Below are 19642 nucleotides of genomic sequence, written 5' to 3' on the forward strand. Positions count from 1 at the left end.
AAGTTCATTGACTTTGAATGTGTGCATGGGACTGTTATTGTAAAACTCTTTGGGCCTTCAAAGTGGGAGTTACAAGGGAGCAATGGGCAAGAATAAACACAACAATAAAAAAAAACTTTTTGAGGGCTTTACTAATGTTTTATTGATGTGTCTTATCATTTCTGAAAGCATTTTAAAGCCTTTTGTCATTTCCGTAATCTTCACTGACATGCTCTGATTCAGTTCTTTTACTTTTGATCCTCAATTTTTGTATTTAATATCATTTAAACTGAAACACTCTACTGATTTATTCTGAGCTGGTCTGCTTCATATTTTATTCCCTTTCTGTCCTAAACAGCAGATATATTAGGATCTCAGATGGTTTTCATTAAAAGTTCTGTCAAACTTTCTGCCATTTTCAATGGTAGTCATCAAAGAAGAAACTGTGATTGAGAAATCTGAATTTATATATTTTATTCCTTCTTCCCACTTTTGAGATAAAACAGATAATAAATGCTACGCACACACCCCCAAAGGTCATTGTGTGACCTTTACTTTCCAGGGTTGTGAATACCTCATTTGAATTATTAAATGCAGTTTCTCCGCCGTATCGTCTACTTTATATAACGTCAGGAAATGAAGTTTGGATTTTTTTGAATCTGCAAGCGATCGAGATGAAGAAGATGTGACTTCATCACCCGAGAGGGTGCAGAGTGGCCGCAGCCAGTCTCCGAGTTTTGGTTGTAGTCATTACTAGAAATAGCAGGAGGTGGAATTAGCTTATTTTTTTGTGCATCAGTTCTTGGAGAGTGTTTGGGAGTCCATTTAGGCAGGAGAAAACTGGAAGTGTTTTCCCTTTGATGGCTTCCTTCAGTCGCTCTTCTTCTGTTACAGCATCAGGATTTACCACCAGATATTTGATCCTCAAAAAAAAAAAAAGAAAAAAAAAACACACTTTGGGGAAATTTTTGTTGAGAGACAGACAACAGAGGAGTCCGTAAAATTAAAACGGCTGGAGTCATGCTCGGAGAGGCGTATTCTCGTGGGTTTTATCTGCTGCAGTTGGCACAAGGATCCTCAATTTGCATTTATATGAGAAAATGATTCGGGACTGGAAGGGTCCCGTTTGCACAAAATAATGCCGCCGCCCGTCTCCAGCGGAGATAAGACTCGGACAAAGTGAGGAAAAAAAAGTTCAGGAGAAAAAGTTGCTTCAATTAGTTTCTAACCAAAATATTTTAAAAATGTGGTTTATTTATATACAAACTACCTGTTATGTGGGAAGGTCAAGAGTTCACTTATTTATATCTTAAAGTCCCATTCCGATCATCTTTTGATCTATTCTGAAATTGTTCTTAGAGGAATTTCATTTATAATTGGTCAATTTTTATATGCCATCCATTCCATCCATCCATTCCATCCATCCATCTTCTTGACCGCTTCTTCCCTTTTGGGGTCGCGGGGGTGCCGGAGCCTATCCCGGCTACTGAAGGGTGAAGGTGGGGTACACCCTGGACAGGTCGCCAGTCTGTCGCAGGGCCGCAATCACACACCCATTCACTCTCACATTCACACCTAGGGGTAATTTAGAGTCACCAATGAACCTATGAAGCATGTTTTTGGATGGTGGGAGGAAGCCGGAGTCCCCGGTGAAAACCCACGCATGCACGGGGAGAACATGCATCGTTTTTTAAGGACATAGTTTCTACAGAGCAGCAGCCTCTGTGTTGTTGGTGCAGTGAAACCCCGCCCCTTTTCCTCTCTACATTGCTGAGAGATGAAGCAGTGAGTTTATAGCTCCGCCCACTGTATTTTCTACTTCATAAAGAAGCTCTTTTTCAAACATCTTCTTTGCATTTGCTCTTGATTCACAATAATTTGAATTAAAAAATACTCCGAAAGGATTTTCTTTATATATAAGCATCAATCATCAGAAAAATGTCACAAGAACACAATAAAAACACAATTTTCATCAGCGTAAGCCTTTAAGTCAATTGTCTTAATCTGATCCATATCCGTCCAGACCAGCGTTCTCCGTCCTCCTCCTGCAATGACGTGTCAGACAGACGCTAATATTAGGATTCTGGAGTCTGACTTTGCCAAATCCTGTGCTTTCCCAGTGACTGATCTGATTTGAAGGAAAATGACTACCAGGCAGCACTTCCATGAAACCGGGTGTAGAGGTGAAGCATGGGCGAAGGCAAGGATCCAGACTGTATCCTTGAAAACTGTGAAGGAGGGCATTGGCGCCGTCACCAACTCTCCTCTAAGCAAAGGAAATGCAAACAAAGCTTTCTCTTTCCCATAATGCATTTGTCCCCTTGACGCTTATAGATGGAATTATATCACTTCAGCTAGAAATTACCTTAATTTAGGATCTACTTGAAAACAGAAACATCAGTGAAATATTTTATTTTCATAGCCAATGAGTTAACGTTTTAGTATTGTGGGTAGAAATAAGCTTCATAAGTTAATATACATGACAATTTGGATTTTAAAAAGTAATTTATCTTTTTCAATAATGTTCAAGTTACATAAATCAGAAATAAACTGCTTTTCAAGGGATTTGTTGCTAGCTCAAACTGCAGTCTCATCGATGATGTTTGTGCACATCTGCATTTTCCTGACCTCATTTTAAATTAAAATATTTAAACCAAAATTTCCTGTCAGCCTGAACTCAAGCTTCAATGCTTGACTTTAAACAAAAAACATGACGTTTTTTCTGATGAAATCAACAGCATAGATTTACATTCTGGCTTTGCTATTCTTCAGCTCAATTCAGATTTTTGGAATAAAATATCATGAAATTCAGACATCAGAATAATTTGAGATGAAGTGAAGAAACGTTTGATGCGTCACAACACAAAAAAGTAATGAAGCAAAGAATGACTTTCCAAAAAAACTACTAGTTCCATGTTTAAATTGAAGGGATTGAAAATTCTGAATTATCTGTTTAATTTGAGACTTAGTGTAATTATTGCTTGAAAGGGAGAATAAAATGTATATGATCCCATTCCTATTTTCTTTAACATTTTCTTGAACATATAATCTGTTTCTTAACATCTATTTAGTTATTCATACTTTACTGGTCAAAGTGTCAATTATTTAACAAATTCACAAGTACTAGTATGATCAAATAACAAAGTGCTTATTTGAACATATTAGTAGACATCACATTATTCATTATTAAATCATTATTGCATATCACACAAGTCAAGTATCACATTGTAGTACCCAAATATTATGATCAAAACATATTGGATTTTTTTAAGTATATTTTTAGCTAAAATCTGTGTCTTTGTGAACCAAAAATGGTGTTAAATAAATTACCCATATTTTGTAGATAGTCTATGAAGGCTCCTGTGGTAAACAAAAGGGGGGCAGGGGGAAATCGAGTCACTGATTTATCCCAATATTTCACTTTATGATGCTCCTATTGATTTACAAAGCTGACAAGACAATATCACGTTAATTATTTATTGAAAAAGGTATTTCAGCGTCTGACTCTTGTTTTCCATTTAACCCGAGAAAAACACTTTTGCTATAAAAAAACTTCCCCATCACTTAATATTTACCCGATATAATATAAAACATATTTCTCATCAAAAATAGATCAAAATACAACAAAATATCATAAATTAGAGTAGTTTTATTTTATTTTATTTTAAACTGTGGTTTATGTAACAAAATGAAAAATAATAACATAGAAAGATCCAAAACACATGCTTCAAAATTATGGAAAAATTAGGAATTTGAGAAGAAAAAATTCCTAAAAAAATAATAATGATGATACTGGAGACTTGGTCTTTGGTCCACCCATTCCTGGGACATGTGAGATTTTACTCAGGGACCCATGACACTCAGAAAAAATGCAACATATTGAACATCATGTAAATACTTCGCTCTGGGGTTAAACCTCCAACCGCTAGCAGCACTGCAACCAGAATAACAACAAGATTTATTACAATTAAATGTGTATTATTATTCAGGCAGAATTTTTTCCTAAGTCATATTCTTTAGACAAAAATGTGAAATATTGTTCTTATATATCGTGATACGCATCGTATCATGAGATGTGTATTACGATATGCATCGTATCGACAGACTCTTGTCAGAACACACCCTTTGTAAACAGCCTTGGAAAATGTCACAAAATATGTTTTATCCAAAGTATGTGTATTTCTATTGTGAATAAAAGTTACTTCATCAATATTATATGTTAATTTGACCAACAAAAACATATAAACACTTTTTCTTAGATTTAGTGAACATTTCTGTCCATAAAGTTTTTTTCACCATTAAGAAAATAATGTTTTCTCGGTGTAAACATAATTTTAAAAACAGATTAATGATAATATCCATAAAGTCTCGTTTCTTTAAAAGCAAAATGACAGATGACTTTTCTCCTGATGGAGCTGTTGGATTTTTTCTGTTTAATTGTTCTATTTTCACTTATGAGCACTTTACCTCCTTACCTTTTTTTTCTTTTTTAAATGATAAATAATACCTGTCATTACATCAGTCTGCGCGCTAATTGTGGATAATCGTCTCCATCGTTCCTCCATTCCCCTATGTGAGGTGACGCACGCGGCTGCAGGGGGGCTGGTGTTTTATAAAGCAGCTAAACGCGGCAGCACATATCACACACAACCTGTGCCCCCCTTTACCCTCTGCAGCGAGCTGCCATGGAGGATCTGGCCCCTCTGACCCCGGAGGACGGCGCGGGTCCGTGCGTCAACGCCTCCAGCGCGCACTGGGCGCACCGCGTCTGGCTCCCGGGGATCGGGATCGCCGCGCTCTATGGGCTCCTCATCGTGGTGGGTGTCGTCGGGAACGTGACTCTGATGAAGACCTGCCTGCTGGTCAAGTCCATGCGCACCGTGCCCAACTTGTTCCTGTCCAGCCTGGCCATGGGCGACGCGCTGCTGCTGCTCACCTGCGCGCCGGTGGACGCCAGCCGCTACCTGGTGGACGAGTGGCTGTTCGGGCGGGTCGGATGCAAACTGATCCCCTTCATCCAGCTGACGTCTGTGGGAGTGTCTGTGTTCACCCTGACCGCGCTGTCTGCTGACCGGTACAACCATCTCTGTCCTCTCCTCTGCTAGATCTGAACTTTGGCTTTAATATTAAATGGAAATATAGATATTTTCTAATTTAATTTAAGTTTACCAGCAGATCCAGACCAAATATGAGTTGTAGATTTCCAAAAAGTTTCTAAATTAAACTATCCTACATGTCCTAGATTTATCCTGAAAGTTAGAATTATCACCTACACAAAACTGTTAATAAGGGCTAAATAAACTTATTTAGGTCAACTTTTCCTATTTGTTTAACGAGTATCACAGCAAAAGTGACAAAACATAAAAATATTTATATTTTCCCAGTTTAAGAATTGCATTAAAACTATTTTTAAATGCTATATATTGTTCTTTTTATTGCTTTTGTCAATTTGACCAAAAGACCTTATGAAAACCTCTTCAAATAATCTTCTTTATGACCATTTTTAACATAAAATGTAGGACAGTATTTATCTTAATAGCCTTACACAGACAAAACTCCAAATTTTAATCATGAATTATTAAAAGAACATTCTCTGCAGTTTCATTGTTCACTCTTAAGGTCAAAAATCTTCACTCAACATTCATTTTTCACTAAATTATTCACCAATGTTGGACTTTCTGATCGATCTTAAGGTGATGTGTTCCACTCAACATCCTATTTTCCCTTTTTTTCTACATAAAAAATAATTTTCTGCAAAACTTTCCTAAATGAACAAATGGAGCTGCAGTCTGAGTCACACAAACACAGAAAGTGATGCATAAATTAAGGCTTTTAATGAAAATCTAAATTATTCTGAGCATTTACTATGCACAACCTTTATTACATCAGCTTTAAAAGTTATTCAAATCATATTCTTCAGGAGATTTTTATTTTTTTTAAAAGAGAGAAACCTGGAAGACTTTCCTCTAGGCTTAACCAGTTTTGTTCTGTAAGCAACAAACCAAAAAAGATGGATATTTCAGCTTTGTGCAAACATGTCTGACCCAATCTGTCACACTTAATCTGTCAAGTTTGTTCAGACGAATCACCAGCACTGCTGTCAGGAAGTCTGTCTGCTCTTCCTCCTTTTCTCTGCAACAACATGCGAGCATTAAAATACAAAAACGGTTGATGATCATCGTTGAAGGACTTGAGCAAACTGGAGATTCTTGATGATGTAATTTTATCATGAGACTGATCGAGAATGAAAGCTGCAAAACAAATGTTTCTGGCATAATAATGAGGGCTCTGAGCAAGCCTCGGAGTCTGTTCTGGTTGGGATGAAGAGGAGCGAAGATGAGTCACGCTGACGAGGAAAGGAGTTGAAGCTCCAGGAGCAGGTGATGAAGAGGAGGAGCAGGTCTGGATGAGTGACAGCTGATAGGATCAAATTTAAACCTTAAAGCTCGTCTGTGATTGGCTAAGAGAAAGTGTACCCTCAAAACTTCATTAAGTTCCAGACCTCTGGCTTAAGACGGAGCCCTTAAAATATCAAGATTCTTCTTTTAATTCTGTCTTTTCTCGTTATTACCATATTGAAATTAATGAATTTCTTAATTTTCAGTTGCTATGCACACACATTTTTTGTCAATTTTACTGCTGGAGAGACGAGCTGATGGCTCTGCCTCGAGGACATCTAATAATTAAAATGTTCTTGTGCCGGCGTGAGATTAGACTGTGATTCCATTAAGGACAAGGAGGTCACAGATGCAGCTTTAAGTGGAGATAAAGTAAACATGAAGGCAGCTCATTGAGCTGCTTTAGCGTTCGGACGCTTTCCAGCTCTCAGAGGAAAACATTTGGTTGAGAAAGAGGAGTCTGATTCTGCTGCAAATGGAGGTGATGTGGGATCCAAATGATGGAGGAATGGCTAAAGTTAAAATTAAAGCTGCGAGCGGCGCATTAAAGCGGCGCTACCCGTCCCTCACTGGTCCATTTTGACCCGCCCTCGCCCCTTCTGCCACCCTTTCCAGAGCTGCATGGCAGCTGAATGAATTGGCAGCTTTTCTGTTGGATTTATCACCATAGCAACCATTATATTTTTTGGTCGTCCGGGGGTGATGAATAGGTCTATGTAATTTTTAAAGGGTTCTGCAAATGTACATTTTTAAATTTCCATAGCAACCAAGGTTTTTTGTTAACCAGCCCACATTGCTAATATGTTCATATTGTATGTCATATCATTTGACTTGAGCCAAAGATTAATGTTTTACCTTTTCCAGCTAAAAATGTGCGAGCAACAAGGAAACGGCACTTTTACAATGCTAAAAGTTTTGGAAAAGTAAAAATCAACGTTTTTCACCAAGCAGCTTTCCAAAGATGCTCAACTAGAGTTGAGCTGTAGATCGAAATCCCAATAAAGGAGTTCAAATTTGTAGCTGCAAGGTGATTGGTAAGGAAAATTTCACATGATAGCCTTTTCTTGAAGGTCAAAGGTCAGTGAGAATTCAGGTATGGTTGTAGACTCAACCTGGGGGCAATTTTGTGAGGATCAGTTGAGCAAATGTTTTCTTTTACAATAATTGTTCAAGAATGTGAAAATCTACAAATTTCACAATTTGCCATAAAAAAAAACATCTATGCCATTGGTTCTGTGGCCATCCCATAATATTGTTAAAGAATCCTCTGGATATCCCCTACGTGGGTTTTGGTTTCGTTACTTGATTTTGAACGCTATTTAATAGGATTTTTGACCCCATTCGTTTCTGTTAAGCTTTATCTTACTGTGATGTCATCAATGTTGGAGGGGGGGGTCTTTCACTTTTCATGCTGTTGTATATGTTCATAAATAAAGTTTTAAAAAATAATAAAACAACAAGCAAACAAGCAAAAAAACTATGCCCTAAATGTGTTTTGTTTCATGTGTGTCAATTTAGGTGAGTTTCTTAGTATGTGACTAGGAAGAAATTTTTGCTTAAATGCAAAGTAAGAACAAAAATGTGAATAATGAATGAGATGAAAGAAAAATTGTGAATAATGAACAAAATGAAAGAAAAAATCCTGAAAAATAACCCAGATAAAAGAAAAAAATCACAAATAATAAACAAGATTAAAAAAACCCAAATAATAAATAAGATAAAAGAAAAAATTATAAGTAATGAAAAAGATGAAAGAAAAAAATCATAAATAATGAATTAGATGAAAGACAAAAATTATGAATAATGAACAAGATAACAGAAAAAATGATAAATAATGAATACGATGAAATAAAAAATATAACTAATGAACAATATGAAAGAAAAAAATCCAAAATAAAGAACAAGATAAAAAAAATCACAAATAATGAATGGGATGAAACAAAAAATTATAATCAATGAACAAAATGACAGAAAAAATAACTAATAATGAACAAGATGAAAGAAAAATCCTGAATAATGACCCAAACGAAAGTAAACAGACTCATTGTTAAAGTCCCATTAGCCATCACACATCTAGGTATGTGAAATTTGTTCCCTGCATTTTACCCTTCCCCTGGGGGAGTGGTGAGCTGAAGACTCAGCCGAGCTCAGGAGCCATTTGGTGGTTTAAACCCCTAATACTGAGTATCAAGCAGGAAGCCATTTTTAGTCTTTGGTATGACTCAGTCTGGATTTGAACTCACAACCCTCCAGTCTCAGTGCAGACACTCCTCCACGAGGCCACTGAGGTTGCAGATTATTGTGATTGTAAGATTATAGTGAGAGGGATTACTGAACATAAAGCGTCTGAGTTGAGTGATGACAGAGACCTGGTGTGACCACAGAGAAAGCAGAAATGTTATTTTCTTTGCACAGTAAGATGCCGATTGAAGACATTTTTTGATTGAGGTTAGTTGCAGTGCTCCATGACAAGATGATCAAACATTCTCCTGCAGTTCTGTCTGATTACACACTCACTAATGGATCTGTGATGAGCTCTTTAAAGCTAATTTCATCCTCAAATGATTGGTCTGTGCCTCCCCCCAGGTACAAAGCGATTGTGAGACCTCTGGACATGCACAGACCCAGCACCTCGCTCAGCATTAGCGTGCGGGCGGGGGCCATCTGGCTGCTCTCCGTGACCCTGGCGATCCCCGAGGCCGTCTTCTCAGACCTGCACGCCTTCACCACCAGCCACACCAACGAGACGTTCGTGACCTGCGCGCCTTACCCCCACGCCGGCGACCTGCACCCAAAGATCCACTCCACCGCCTCCTTCCTCATCTTCTATATCATCCCGCTCTTGGTCATCTCCGTTTACTACTTCTTCATCGCTCGCAGTCTGATCAGGAGCTCTGCAGACCTCCCAGCTGAGGGACACCTGCATGTGCAGAAACAGGTGTAGTTCCCAGTTATCTTCCACATTATCATCCTTATTTTCATCAGAACACAGTGGAGTCATAAATAAACATCATGAAATGTTTGTATTTATTCGATTTTCACTTCATGAAATTGGTGACGTCATCATCAGCGTTTAGAAAAACGAAAGAAAACTAGTGAACATTGTTCCCAAATTTCTTTTAGAATCCAGGGCACTATAAAGTCCAGCACTATATCATTTTTTAGTATTTAGGGGTTAGGGAGGGAATTCAGACATGACCTCAGTACATAAAATAGAGAATATCAAACAAAGTGAGCTTTGTCCTTTTTGGACCAACTCAGTGGCCTGGTACGGGAGTGTCCGCCCTAAAACTGGTAGGTTACGGGTTCAAATCCATATTTGAATCGTACCAAAGCCTCCCTGATGATATTTGATATTAAGGAGTTGAATTAATAAAGTATATTGATTGATTGATTGATTTGGAGGTGAACCACCACGTGGTCCCCGAGGACAGCTATGTCTGTAGCTCACCGCTCCCCCGGGGGAGGGGCCAAAAGCCAAGAACTAATTTCACAAACTGAACGGCTTAACTTATTACTAAGTGTTCCTTCTGACAGTCGTCTGATTCCACAGGGATAAATCATCAGATTTCATGTCAAGTTTGGCTGCCGCTTTTTTATTTTTTATTTTATTTTTTTTTAATAATTACACTTTTTTCCTGCTGTTAATTGCTGCTACCCAAAGTGAATAAAGAAAAAAGTTTAGAAAAAAAGATAAATTAAAGGGTAACCAAACCAGGAAGTTGGAGGCTGACTCCACCCACAGCACCAGGAAACACCAGGAAAATCATCACATTGTGTTTGTTTATTTATTGATTTCATTCATTTACTTTTAGTCGTATTAGCTGGCTAACGTTTAATGTATTTTATTTATGTTGGTCCCGTTTTCTTTTAATTAAGTTGACTGTTATGGGTTTATTAATTATTAGTTTTCTATAAAACTCTTTGGTTTAAGTACTAACAGTTAGAGATGGGTTAGACAAATCCAACGCAGTCAGATGAATCTTTGAAAAGGCTTGGGGCTTCTTTCCGACTAGAAGAAAAGTTATTGATCAGTAAGAGAAGAGACGCAGAGCCGATCCTCTCCTCCCCCTCCTCCGTGCAGATCGTACCCAGTTGCATCACGACTCTCTGAACCCTCCAGAGGAGATATTGTTGCAGAGCGCCATACGTGCTCATTAGAAGAACCGTTTGTGCTGCAATAGATCATGTTGTCGGAGTATGAAGCGTGTCGACCTAAATTCACGTCAGTTTAGTTAGAAGGGCATGTGATGTCTGACTGAAATATGAGGCATGACGGCTGAGAGTCTCGGCAAACAACCACAGAGAGCCAGAGCTTTGCTTCTAAACAGACAGGGACCAAATGAAGTGGATTGAAATCACTGTTCAAAAAAATCATAATAAATAGACTTCTGATGCAACCACATACAAGTCATTAGACTGTGAATATTTGTTGTTTTCATATTGATGGATAATAAAAACCACATTATTGCTTTGACAAAAACACAAAACTCTTACAAAATGCTCAATTATGATTAATTTGCTTTCATAGAAATAAAAAGCATCTTAATGTACTAAATGTCATAATTAAAAATGAACTCTGATTGTTATGATAGTTTTTAAAGGTCTTTTTTTTAACTTTTATCCTCTGGTTGCTTAGCAACTTATCTCAGTCAAAAACCGACACAATAAAGTTACTAATGGCAGACTGGAATGCTCCTGAGCTTTATGTTGGGATTAAGTAAAGTAGGCGTGATGTTTGGTTGCTGACCTTTGAGGAGCTAAAAGGCAGATTTTTTTTTTAAATCTTTTGACAGTGCCAGGAAATGTCTTCATTCAGTTTACACTCTGCATGCCAAGAGTGCAGCTGCGGAAAACTGTCGCTTTCTTTCTGATAATGTCCCCACTGAAGGTTGGGGCTACACAAGGGACTGCACCTCAAATCTATGGGGGCAGCAGAGGAATAGCTGATGTGGAATCTGTTTCTGGACTGCTATTCCTTGCTAATACTTATTTTAGATAAATCATTTTAAGTCTCTCTCTGGTTTATCTTGTGATTTTTTGTAAAATCATTCCCAGTGGTCTTAATTGTGATTATTTTGTTTTTGGCAAAAAAAAAAGCTGTGTTGTTTTCTAGTACAGGAAAGAGATACTGCCATTTCAGAGTGGCAATATCTCACTAGAAATTCTGGACTAACAAACAGTTCCAACCCACTTCCAGTAGTTCCCCTGACTCAAGTCTTGAGGGTTGCGACTCAAAATCTCATGGGTTACAAATCAAATCTTGTGGGTCGCAACTCATAGGTCAAGACTCAAGTCTCGTGGGTTGCAACTGAAGTCTCGTAAGGCCACAATTCAGATGTTGTGGGTCGCGATTTAAGTCTTGTAGGTCGTGACTCAAGTCTCTTGGGTCACGACTTGTCAAGTCTTGTACGGTGTGACTCAGATGTTGTAGGTTGCGACTCAAGTCTTGTAAGGTTGGGATTCAAATCTTGTGGGTCGCGATTTAAGTCTCGTAGGTCGCGACTCAAATCTTGTAAGGTCATGATCCAAATCTTGTGGGTTCCGATTTAAGTCTCGTAGGTCGCGACTCAAGTCTCCAGAGCCATAAGTCAAGTCTTGCAGGTTCCGATTTAAGTCTCTTGTGCCGCAACTTAAATCTCCCAGGTCGCGAGTGTCATGGATAGCGCTTCAAGTTTCGTGAGTAGTGACTCAAGTCTTGTGGGTCACGACTCAAATCTCCTGGGTTACAACTCATGTTTCATTGGTTACGACTCAAGTCTTTGTTGGTCACAACTAAAATCTTGTGAGTCGCAACTCAAGTCTCCTGGGTCGAGACTCAAGTCTTGTGATATGTGACTCAAGTGTTGTAGGTTGCGACTCATGTCTTGTGGGTTGCAACTCAAGTCTTGTAGGTTCCAATTTAAGTCTCTTGTGTCTCGACTTAAATCTCCTAGGTCGCAACTTAAGTGTCATTGGTCGCAACTAAAGTATTGTAAATCGTGACTCGAGTCTTGAGGGTTGCAACTCAAGTCTCATATGTTGGGTCTCAGGTCTTGTAGGTCATGATTCAAATCTTGTGGGTTACAACACATGTCTCGTCTGTCGCGACTCAAGTCTTGTGGATCACAACTCAAATCTTGTAGGTCGCGACTCAAGTCTCCGCGGCTTAAATTTCCTAGGTTGCGACTCTAGTCTCATGGGTCATAACTCAAGTCTTGTGAGTCGTGACTCAAGTCTTGTAGGTCACGGCTCAAGTCTTGTGGGTCGCGATTCAAGTCTCGTAGGTCTTGTCTCAAATCTCGTAGGTAACAACTCAAGTCTCGTCGCTCACAATTCAAGTCTCATGGGTCACGACTCAAGTCTTGTGAGTCGCGACCCACAAGACTTGGAATCGCAGTTCAGGAGATTTGAGTCGCAGCTCACAAATGTGAGACAGGTGAGCCAGGTCTGAGGTGTTTACAGTGTCAGCCCCTGCTGGAGAATTTTGCGTTTTTTTCTGTACATTTGTCCTCCATCCTCAGAAAAATTCCACAAGAACATAATCGTTTGAAAACTGATCTTTTTCTTGCTTTTCTCTCAGATCAAATCCAGGAAGCGTCTAGCCAAAACAGTGTTGGTGTTCGTGGGTCTGTTCGCGGTCTGCTGGCTCCCCAGTCACGTCATCTACCTATACCGGTCCTTCCACTACGACCAGGTGGACACGTCCCTGGGTCACTTCATCGCCAGCGTTTGTGCTCGCATCTTGGCCTTCGCCAACTCCTGCGTCAACCCGTTCGCTCTGTATCTGATGAGCCAGAGCTTCAGCAAGCACTTCAGAAACCAGCTGCTGTGCTGCAGCTCTCCCAGGCAGCTGCGCAGCCAGAACAGTGCAAGCACAAACGTGACCACCGTCTGAGGAAACCCCCAATTTGGTCCTCAGTCAAAAGCAGCTAGTTGTAAATACGTTTAATCTGCTTCAATATTGTTTTCATGTTCTATTGCTTTTGTGGCAGTCAAAGGCAGATCAAAAAAACTTTAAATATTAAACAGTTTCAATGTATTAACTGTTCGTTTACAGAGATTGTGTCCTGTAAAACAGCCTGAACTGCATGTTTCTTGTTCACACTGTTAACTATTTAAAGGTCAGGTTTAAAAAAAAGTTGAATTTTGCAAATTTATAAGCTAAACTTTTGTTCTGTTCAGTGATTTAGATGTTATCAAATGCATATTTTGTTCATATGACCAGTATATATTTATTCACAAATCAGTTCTGTGTTTGAAAGGATTTCAAGGCGGGTCAGTCTGCTAAACATGAAAAATTGTAGATGTTTTTTTAAGTGCTAACATAATTTATTTCACATTCTAAAGTATGATATTAATGGAAAGAAGCTGTAATTAAGAAAATAAAGGCTCATGTACAATCAACATAGTTCAGAGTCACCCCTGTTGTTTTTTTTGTTGGTGTTTTTTCCTTTTAAAGTAGAAAAATATTCCATCAGATTCCTAATATTCCCTATTTTATGTCTGCAAACATCAGAGAGGCTGTAGCATACTGATATCCACTTAACTTACTGTCAGGTATATGATATTGCATTGATCAATAAAGTTTTTATGTAAACAGATGTATTTTGTTTCATTATTTGTCTATTATGAGCATTCTCTGATGATACTCCACCCACACAGGACTTCAGTCTCCTCCATTGACTGTACAGGAGAACTGGAGCGACTGAGTGTGATGTCACTAATAGAAACCCACAGAAATTGATCTAGCCGAACCAAATAAAGTTAATTCAGTCACCTTTTTTTACAGTATGATGTCGGCATGTTGGAAGCAGTATCATCTTTAAGCAGTGATTAGCTGACTGAAACTTCTGGAACATCTCAGGAATATTTCCCAGACTGAGCCAATTTCTGACGTTCCACTCTAAAAGTAACTTACCCCAAAGCATGAAAATAACAATCTCCTTTTAAATAGAAAGATGATGCAATTTTTTGCTAAACACCAACCTAAAGCAGTCTACAAATCAAAGGTGGCTTCAAAAAAATTAGACGTCCATTACCAAATAATAAACAAGTTTTCTTTAAAACAATAGTCCTCATTCTTCCACCAGGCAGGACTTTGTGTTGCAACAACAACCCAATAAAATTACTCTAAAAGAAGCCTTAGTGTGAATTCTAACTTACAGTAGTTTAGTAAATTAACAGCTGTCTCAATTATACCAGAGTATTTTTAATCTAGTTTTCAGTTCATCTCTAGTTAGTTTTTATTGATATATAACTCTATTTTCTTTACATTTTTTTATCTAATGGTTAAAATTGAACTTTTTTAGATGTTCTTTATTCCTCTAACTGACGTTTTTGGAAGGTACTGTCTAATCAATGGGCTGCATGGTGGTTCAAAGAGCAATACAAGATTAATTTTTGTACAGTCTGACAGTTGCATGTCTGTGAAGATTCTCAGTCATACAGGACGACTCAATGAAAAAAGAGAAGCATTTTGTCAATTGAGGAGTCAGAATTTATTTTCGTATCATTGTGGGACAACAAAATTAAGATGCTCCCAATGTGAATAAAAGAAGATACAAAAGACACGATTAGAAATATAAACCGTTAATAAAAAATCTAACATAAAGTGTTGCTGAAGGATAATAATAGACTGCGCTGGTGACCACAGAGTAATGTGGTATTGCACTTGTGAATAATAAATAACTATAACTGCACAAATAACCACAAATTCATAATGTAAATGTGTGATTGAATTAAATAAACAAATAGTGTTCTTTCCTGGGCACAATATTGCACATATTGTTAAGGACATCCACTGTTTTTTAAGAGTTCTTAGTTTTTGTTTTGTAGGTTTACAGCACTAAGAATAAAAAAAAGAGTCCTTAAATTCAATTTTGAACTGAGAAAGTCTCCCGAATAAGAGACGAAATGTATTCTATATAAAAGACTGAAAAACATCTGATAGTTAGTCATAAAAAGAGATCAGTCTCATCATGAATCATAAAATTTGACAAGTACTTCAAAGAAGAATCCCAACTTGAATTGCTTTTGTGATAAATCCCTATTTAGGATTTTTTAAAGGGTAATACCATTCTATAGTGTAGAACCTAATTCTTGTATTATTTTTGTGACATTAATACGAAACTGCAACGTTGGAATGGATTTGTCACCACATTCAGGCAGCTTCTCGGAAGCTCTGACCTTTTTCCCACAGAGGAACACATGTCAGCGGAGCCAAAACAGGAGGCGTGGAATTATTAGACGCAACAAATACATTCATTAACATGCATCCACGAGACGCACAATTAAACGGATAAGATCGGCGTGTATCTCTTACAGACGTTCCTGTGAAGGCGGAGGTCTTTTCTTTGCGGCTCAGCTAAAGACCCGTCAGTTTTTATCTAGTCCAGCGACACGTTTCGGGACTCAGCAGAAGTGACCTTTCGGGGTGACATTTGGAAAATTAATTCCCCCTGAACAACACCAGCCACCACGCACGGCTCAACCCCTCAGCTCGCCACTTTCTCTGCAGGAGTTTTGTTGTCTTCTCGGCTGGATCCAGTGTGTTTTGGGTGATATTAGGTGCACCCCCACACTGAAATTTAACTCATAAAGATACAGGTTCAACTTACATTCAACACATTTGAGCCTGGAATTCTTAAAAAGCCACTTTGATGAAAATATGGCTTTTTGTAACAGGTTCTTGTGGCAATTTTTAGATGATGGAGGACATATATAATGGAAAATTAAGATTAAAATAACATTTCTGAGTTTTTTATTCAAGTGATTTTGAATCAGGAGCAGATGCAAAAATGCTGTTTGAAAAGGATCATATTTGTGATGCAGAAAATACACTATATCTGTTCGTTTTCCTCATCTGAGCTGGCTCAAAACTGTACAGCTGGAAAGCTCCAACATTTTTGTTGCGCTACTATTGTTAGGTTGGGGGTGTGAGGGGCTGTAAGCTAGCATGTAAACAGAGAACTCTCAGCATCAAGGAAAAGGAGAGAACGGCAAGGGGAATTTCTAATGAATTACAGCTGCTCTGCTGGACCCATGGCCTTGAAAACAAGTTTTTTTTTTTTTTTTGTTGCCTGAAAACAGCATAATCATGATTTTTTTTTTTAAAACCCACAGTTAACACATTAACAATAGATCAGAGGAGTAGGACTTTAAATGTCTGACTGTCCCATTGTGAGATCATACTGAGAACAAAGTTAAGGTTTTGTTTGAAACTAAAGAAAAGTGCATTCAAATGAGGCAACAGGTCAAATTTTGTGAGTGAAAATCTTTTAAAAAAAGAAAAATAGTTTAATTTGAGTAAGTTTAGTGAGTTTAAATTTAAAAGCAGTTTTTTAAAGGTTCTATTTCATGCTTTTCTTAAGCCTCTTAGAGAAAACTATATCCATGTATATGATCATACAATACATATATGAGCACACAAAGGAAAAAAATATTTGTGAAATATGAGTCATTTTCGCGAACTCTTTTCCTAAGTAACACACCTCGATCTCCGAGGCTCCGCCTTTCACTCCCTGTGGTACTGTCCATTTCATCAGCAAAGTGTATCACCCTTGAAAACAAACAACATCCAAACTTTGCAAAGATGGCTGTGCATATTGTGAATACAAAATGAGATCAATTTACCTATCACTGTTCTCTGTGAAGTATGTATTTGTGTTAGACTGGGGGCGGTGCTGTCAGAGCAGAGTCTTCCTGAAAGGGGCGGTTCTCAGTCTGTGACATCAGCTCGTTAGGACCTGCTAGTTTTCATGGATATGGGAGGGGCTGGTGCTCACAGCACAGGTTTTTAGAGGATTACTCAGAAATGCCTGAACATATCAAAATATCATTTTGGGGTTCTTTACAGCGAATATTGAACATAATAATGCACTTAAAAGCTAAATAAATTGATTTTGCATGGTATAGGACAAACTGCGGCGTGGGGGCCATATGCAGTCCATTAAACTATTTAATCCAGCCCACCAAATGGGAATACATTAATCTTTATTTGCTTTATTTTCCCTATAATTGTTGCGTTTCCCCATAGATGGCGCACTATAAATACACTTACCTTTGTTTAGATGCCAAAAGTTATTCCTCCTTTCTGTTCTGCTGGAAGAATTGTCTTTTTTTTTTTTACTTTTTTGTGTGTTTTCTGAATCTGACAGTCCTTTTTCTGATCGTTCCACATGAACACAGAATTTATCTACAGTTTTCCTTCCAGAGCATCAAACCGTTGCTGCAATTGGCACTAAAATAAGAAATAAAGTTAATAAAAATCTCCAAAATGTTCTAAATTAGTTGAAATCGAAACTAGAACATGTTTTCCTCCAGATTTGATGTTGACTCTTTCTCTTTTAAGGTGGATTACCAAAACATCCCACACATCTTGTGGCCCACAAGTCAGAAAGTTTGCCCACCCCTTAAATAGGCCATTAAAACCATTAGTTTGTATTTTTTTATGTTTTTTTTTACTTTACAATCTGCTCTAATTATTTATCTTTAACTTTGAAAATGACTCATATTTCACAAATAATTCATTCTTTAGTGTGCTAAAGGTATTATATCATCATATATTTTGATATAGTTTACTCTGAAAGGCTTATGGATTGCATGATATAAAACATTTAAAACTGTTTTTGTGGTCATTCTTAATGTACATTTTTTTTAGTACAACCCCAGCTTAGTTTTTTACAGACATAGTTTTGAATATATTGCACAATAAACCTGACACTGTGTAAAAAAAGTCAATTCCAAGTAGCTGTTTTATCTTTTTTTACTGCAAAATTCACAAAAATTGAGATCAGCTTTTATGTCACATAACAAAGATCAAACGAGAACAATAAAAAAACAGACAAGGTCAAAAAATAAGAAAAATCTCTTTAAAAAACAGCTAAACTACACACAATGTGCAAAGGATTTATTTCAAGGAGTATCACAGTTATGAATCATAACTCTTAACTTCACAACTTTTTTAAACTTTCATGTTAAATTTTAAAAGAAAACTTTACTAAATACAGTGGGATTGTCAAATGTAATGGTGAGTTCAGGGACTGTTGTGGTTTAGGAAAATTGACAACTATAGGAATGCAGAATTCATTGACTTTCATCCGGAATAATCTTTCAATTTCTTGCTTGATGAATATGTGTCACATACTATTTTTACCGTCTGTTATGTAAAGTAAATTTAAAAGACATTGTTTTTGTTTTCTCAGTAAGAACGGGTTTCACAAATATTATCTGTAAAAACATCCGATAATCATTTCCGTTCTGCTCGCGGCCATGGCGGCTGCAGAAGCTTGATAACCTCACATCTTCATCTCTGCAGCCAATCTTGTTTTTTGTTATGTTTTTATTTTTTCAGGTCTTGTTGCCCTCATTTTCAAGAGACTCTGATTTCTCACTCTGCTCCCTGTGGAGCCACAAAAGCTTTTATAGCGGTACACAAAACCTGTGAATAAAAGAGGCATTTCATAGCATCCTGAAGATGTTGCTAAAAATATTTGGCTGCAGTTTTAATGATATTTTAAATCCATGGTTGACTGATCTTGTATTTTGATAAATTTAGATTGTTTTTCAAATTTGGAGGTCAATAGCAGAGACAAAAGGTGGTGGGGCTATGAATCCATCAGCGGTAGAGGAGGAAGTCTTGGATCCTGTGAGGCATAGGAAGGCTGGGGGCTCGGTGCAGACGACTCCGTCCAAGACTTTGACGAATGCAGAAGCGACACAGCTGAGACAGAGAGGAGGGACCTAAGCAGAGGGGAGAGGAGGCTGCTGTTAAATAAACCAAAAACAGTTTGGGGATGACATTTCTGGACACACCTCTTCTTCTCTGCAGTGCGAATCGAACCGAGCTGTTTGGCGCTGACAGATCCAGAGGAGTCTGTCCTTCTGAGTTTCTGTGAAACATGTTTGCTCCAAAGTCCAGCAGAAGCTGCACCACACTTGGATCTCCTCTCCGAACGGCGGCGTGTAGAGGACTGTCCCGCCCACATCCAACGCCAACATCTGCACCTACGCCAACAGGAGCAGGAGGTTTCTACAGCGGGCCTCATCACGTCATGATTTGGTGTAAAAGAACATTTTCTACATTTATTGCTTGATTAAAACCTTAATCCGTTCAGAAATTACACATAATATAGTATAAAGTGTAACGATGTTTCCTCTAATGTATACTTTTGGCATTTCAAGGCTATGAAAAAATTTGATGTAATCTTGATCTAATCATTCAGATCAAAGGTTGCAGATGTTATTCCAGCTCTTTTACGGGTTTGGTTTGAATAAAAATGGAA

The 19642-nt window shown here is 37.9% G+C and overlaps 2 protein-coding genes across 4 annotated transcripts in view; one reads left to right on the plus strand and one right to left on the minus strand.

Annotated features, from left to right (window-relative positions):
- Positions 1-4119: 4119 nt before the first annotated feature.
- Positions 4120-13825, plus strand: LOC112155309 (gastrin-releasing peptide receptor). Its single transcript, XM_024286841.2, has 3 exons — positions 4120-5053; positions 8964-9315; positions 12940-13825. The coding sequence occupies exons 1-3, from the start codon at positions 4665-4667 to the stop codon at positions 13252-13254; spliced, it is 1056 nt and encodes a 351-aa protein (XP_024142609.1). The 5' UTR covers positions 4120-4664; the 3' UTR covers positions 13255-13825.
- Positions 13826-16471: 2646 nt separating this feature from the next.
- Positions 16472-19642, minus strand: part of asb11 (ankyrin repeat and SOCS box containing 11) — a 7267-nt gene continuing 4096 nt past the window's right edge. For 2 of the 3 annotated variants that reach the window (XM_036209722.1, XM_036209724.1), the window contains one exon: positions 16472-19364. In XM_036209722.1, coding sequence (XP_036065615.1) covers positions 18976-19364 — 389 coding nt within the window. In that variant the 3' untranslated portion in view covers positions 16472-18975. The remainder of the gene's footprint in view (positions 19365-19642) is intronic. The other variant, XM_024285969.2, reaches the window with a different exon arrangement.

This window comes from Oryzias melastigma, linkage group LG21, assembly GCF_002922805.2.
Source record: "Oryzias melastigma strain HK-1 linkage group LG21, ASM292280v2, whole genome shotgun sequence".
NCBI lineage: Eukaryota > Metazoa > Chordata > Actinopteri > Beloniformes > Adrianichthyidae > Oryzias > Oryzias melastigma.

Bases quoted from the DNA above. Each gene is read 5' to 3' on its own strand.
- LOC112155309 (XM_024286841.2), top strand. From the start codon at position 4,665: ATGGAGGATCTGGCCCCTCTGACCCCGGAGGACGGCGCGGGTCCGTGC. The intron at 5,054-8,963 runs GTACAACCATCT...GCCTCCCCCCAG, and splicing joins ACCGCGCTGTCTGCTGACCG to GTACAAAGCGATTGTGAGAC. The intron at 9,316-12,939 runs GTGTAGTTCCCA...CTTTTCTCTCAG, and splicing joins ACCTGCATGTGCAGAAACAG to ATCAAATCCAGGAAGCGTCT.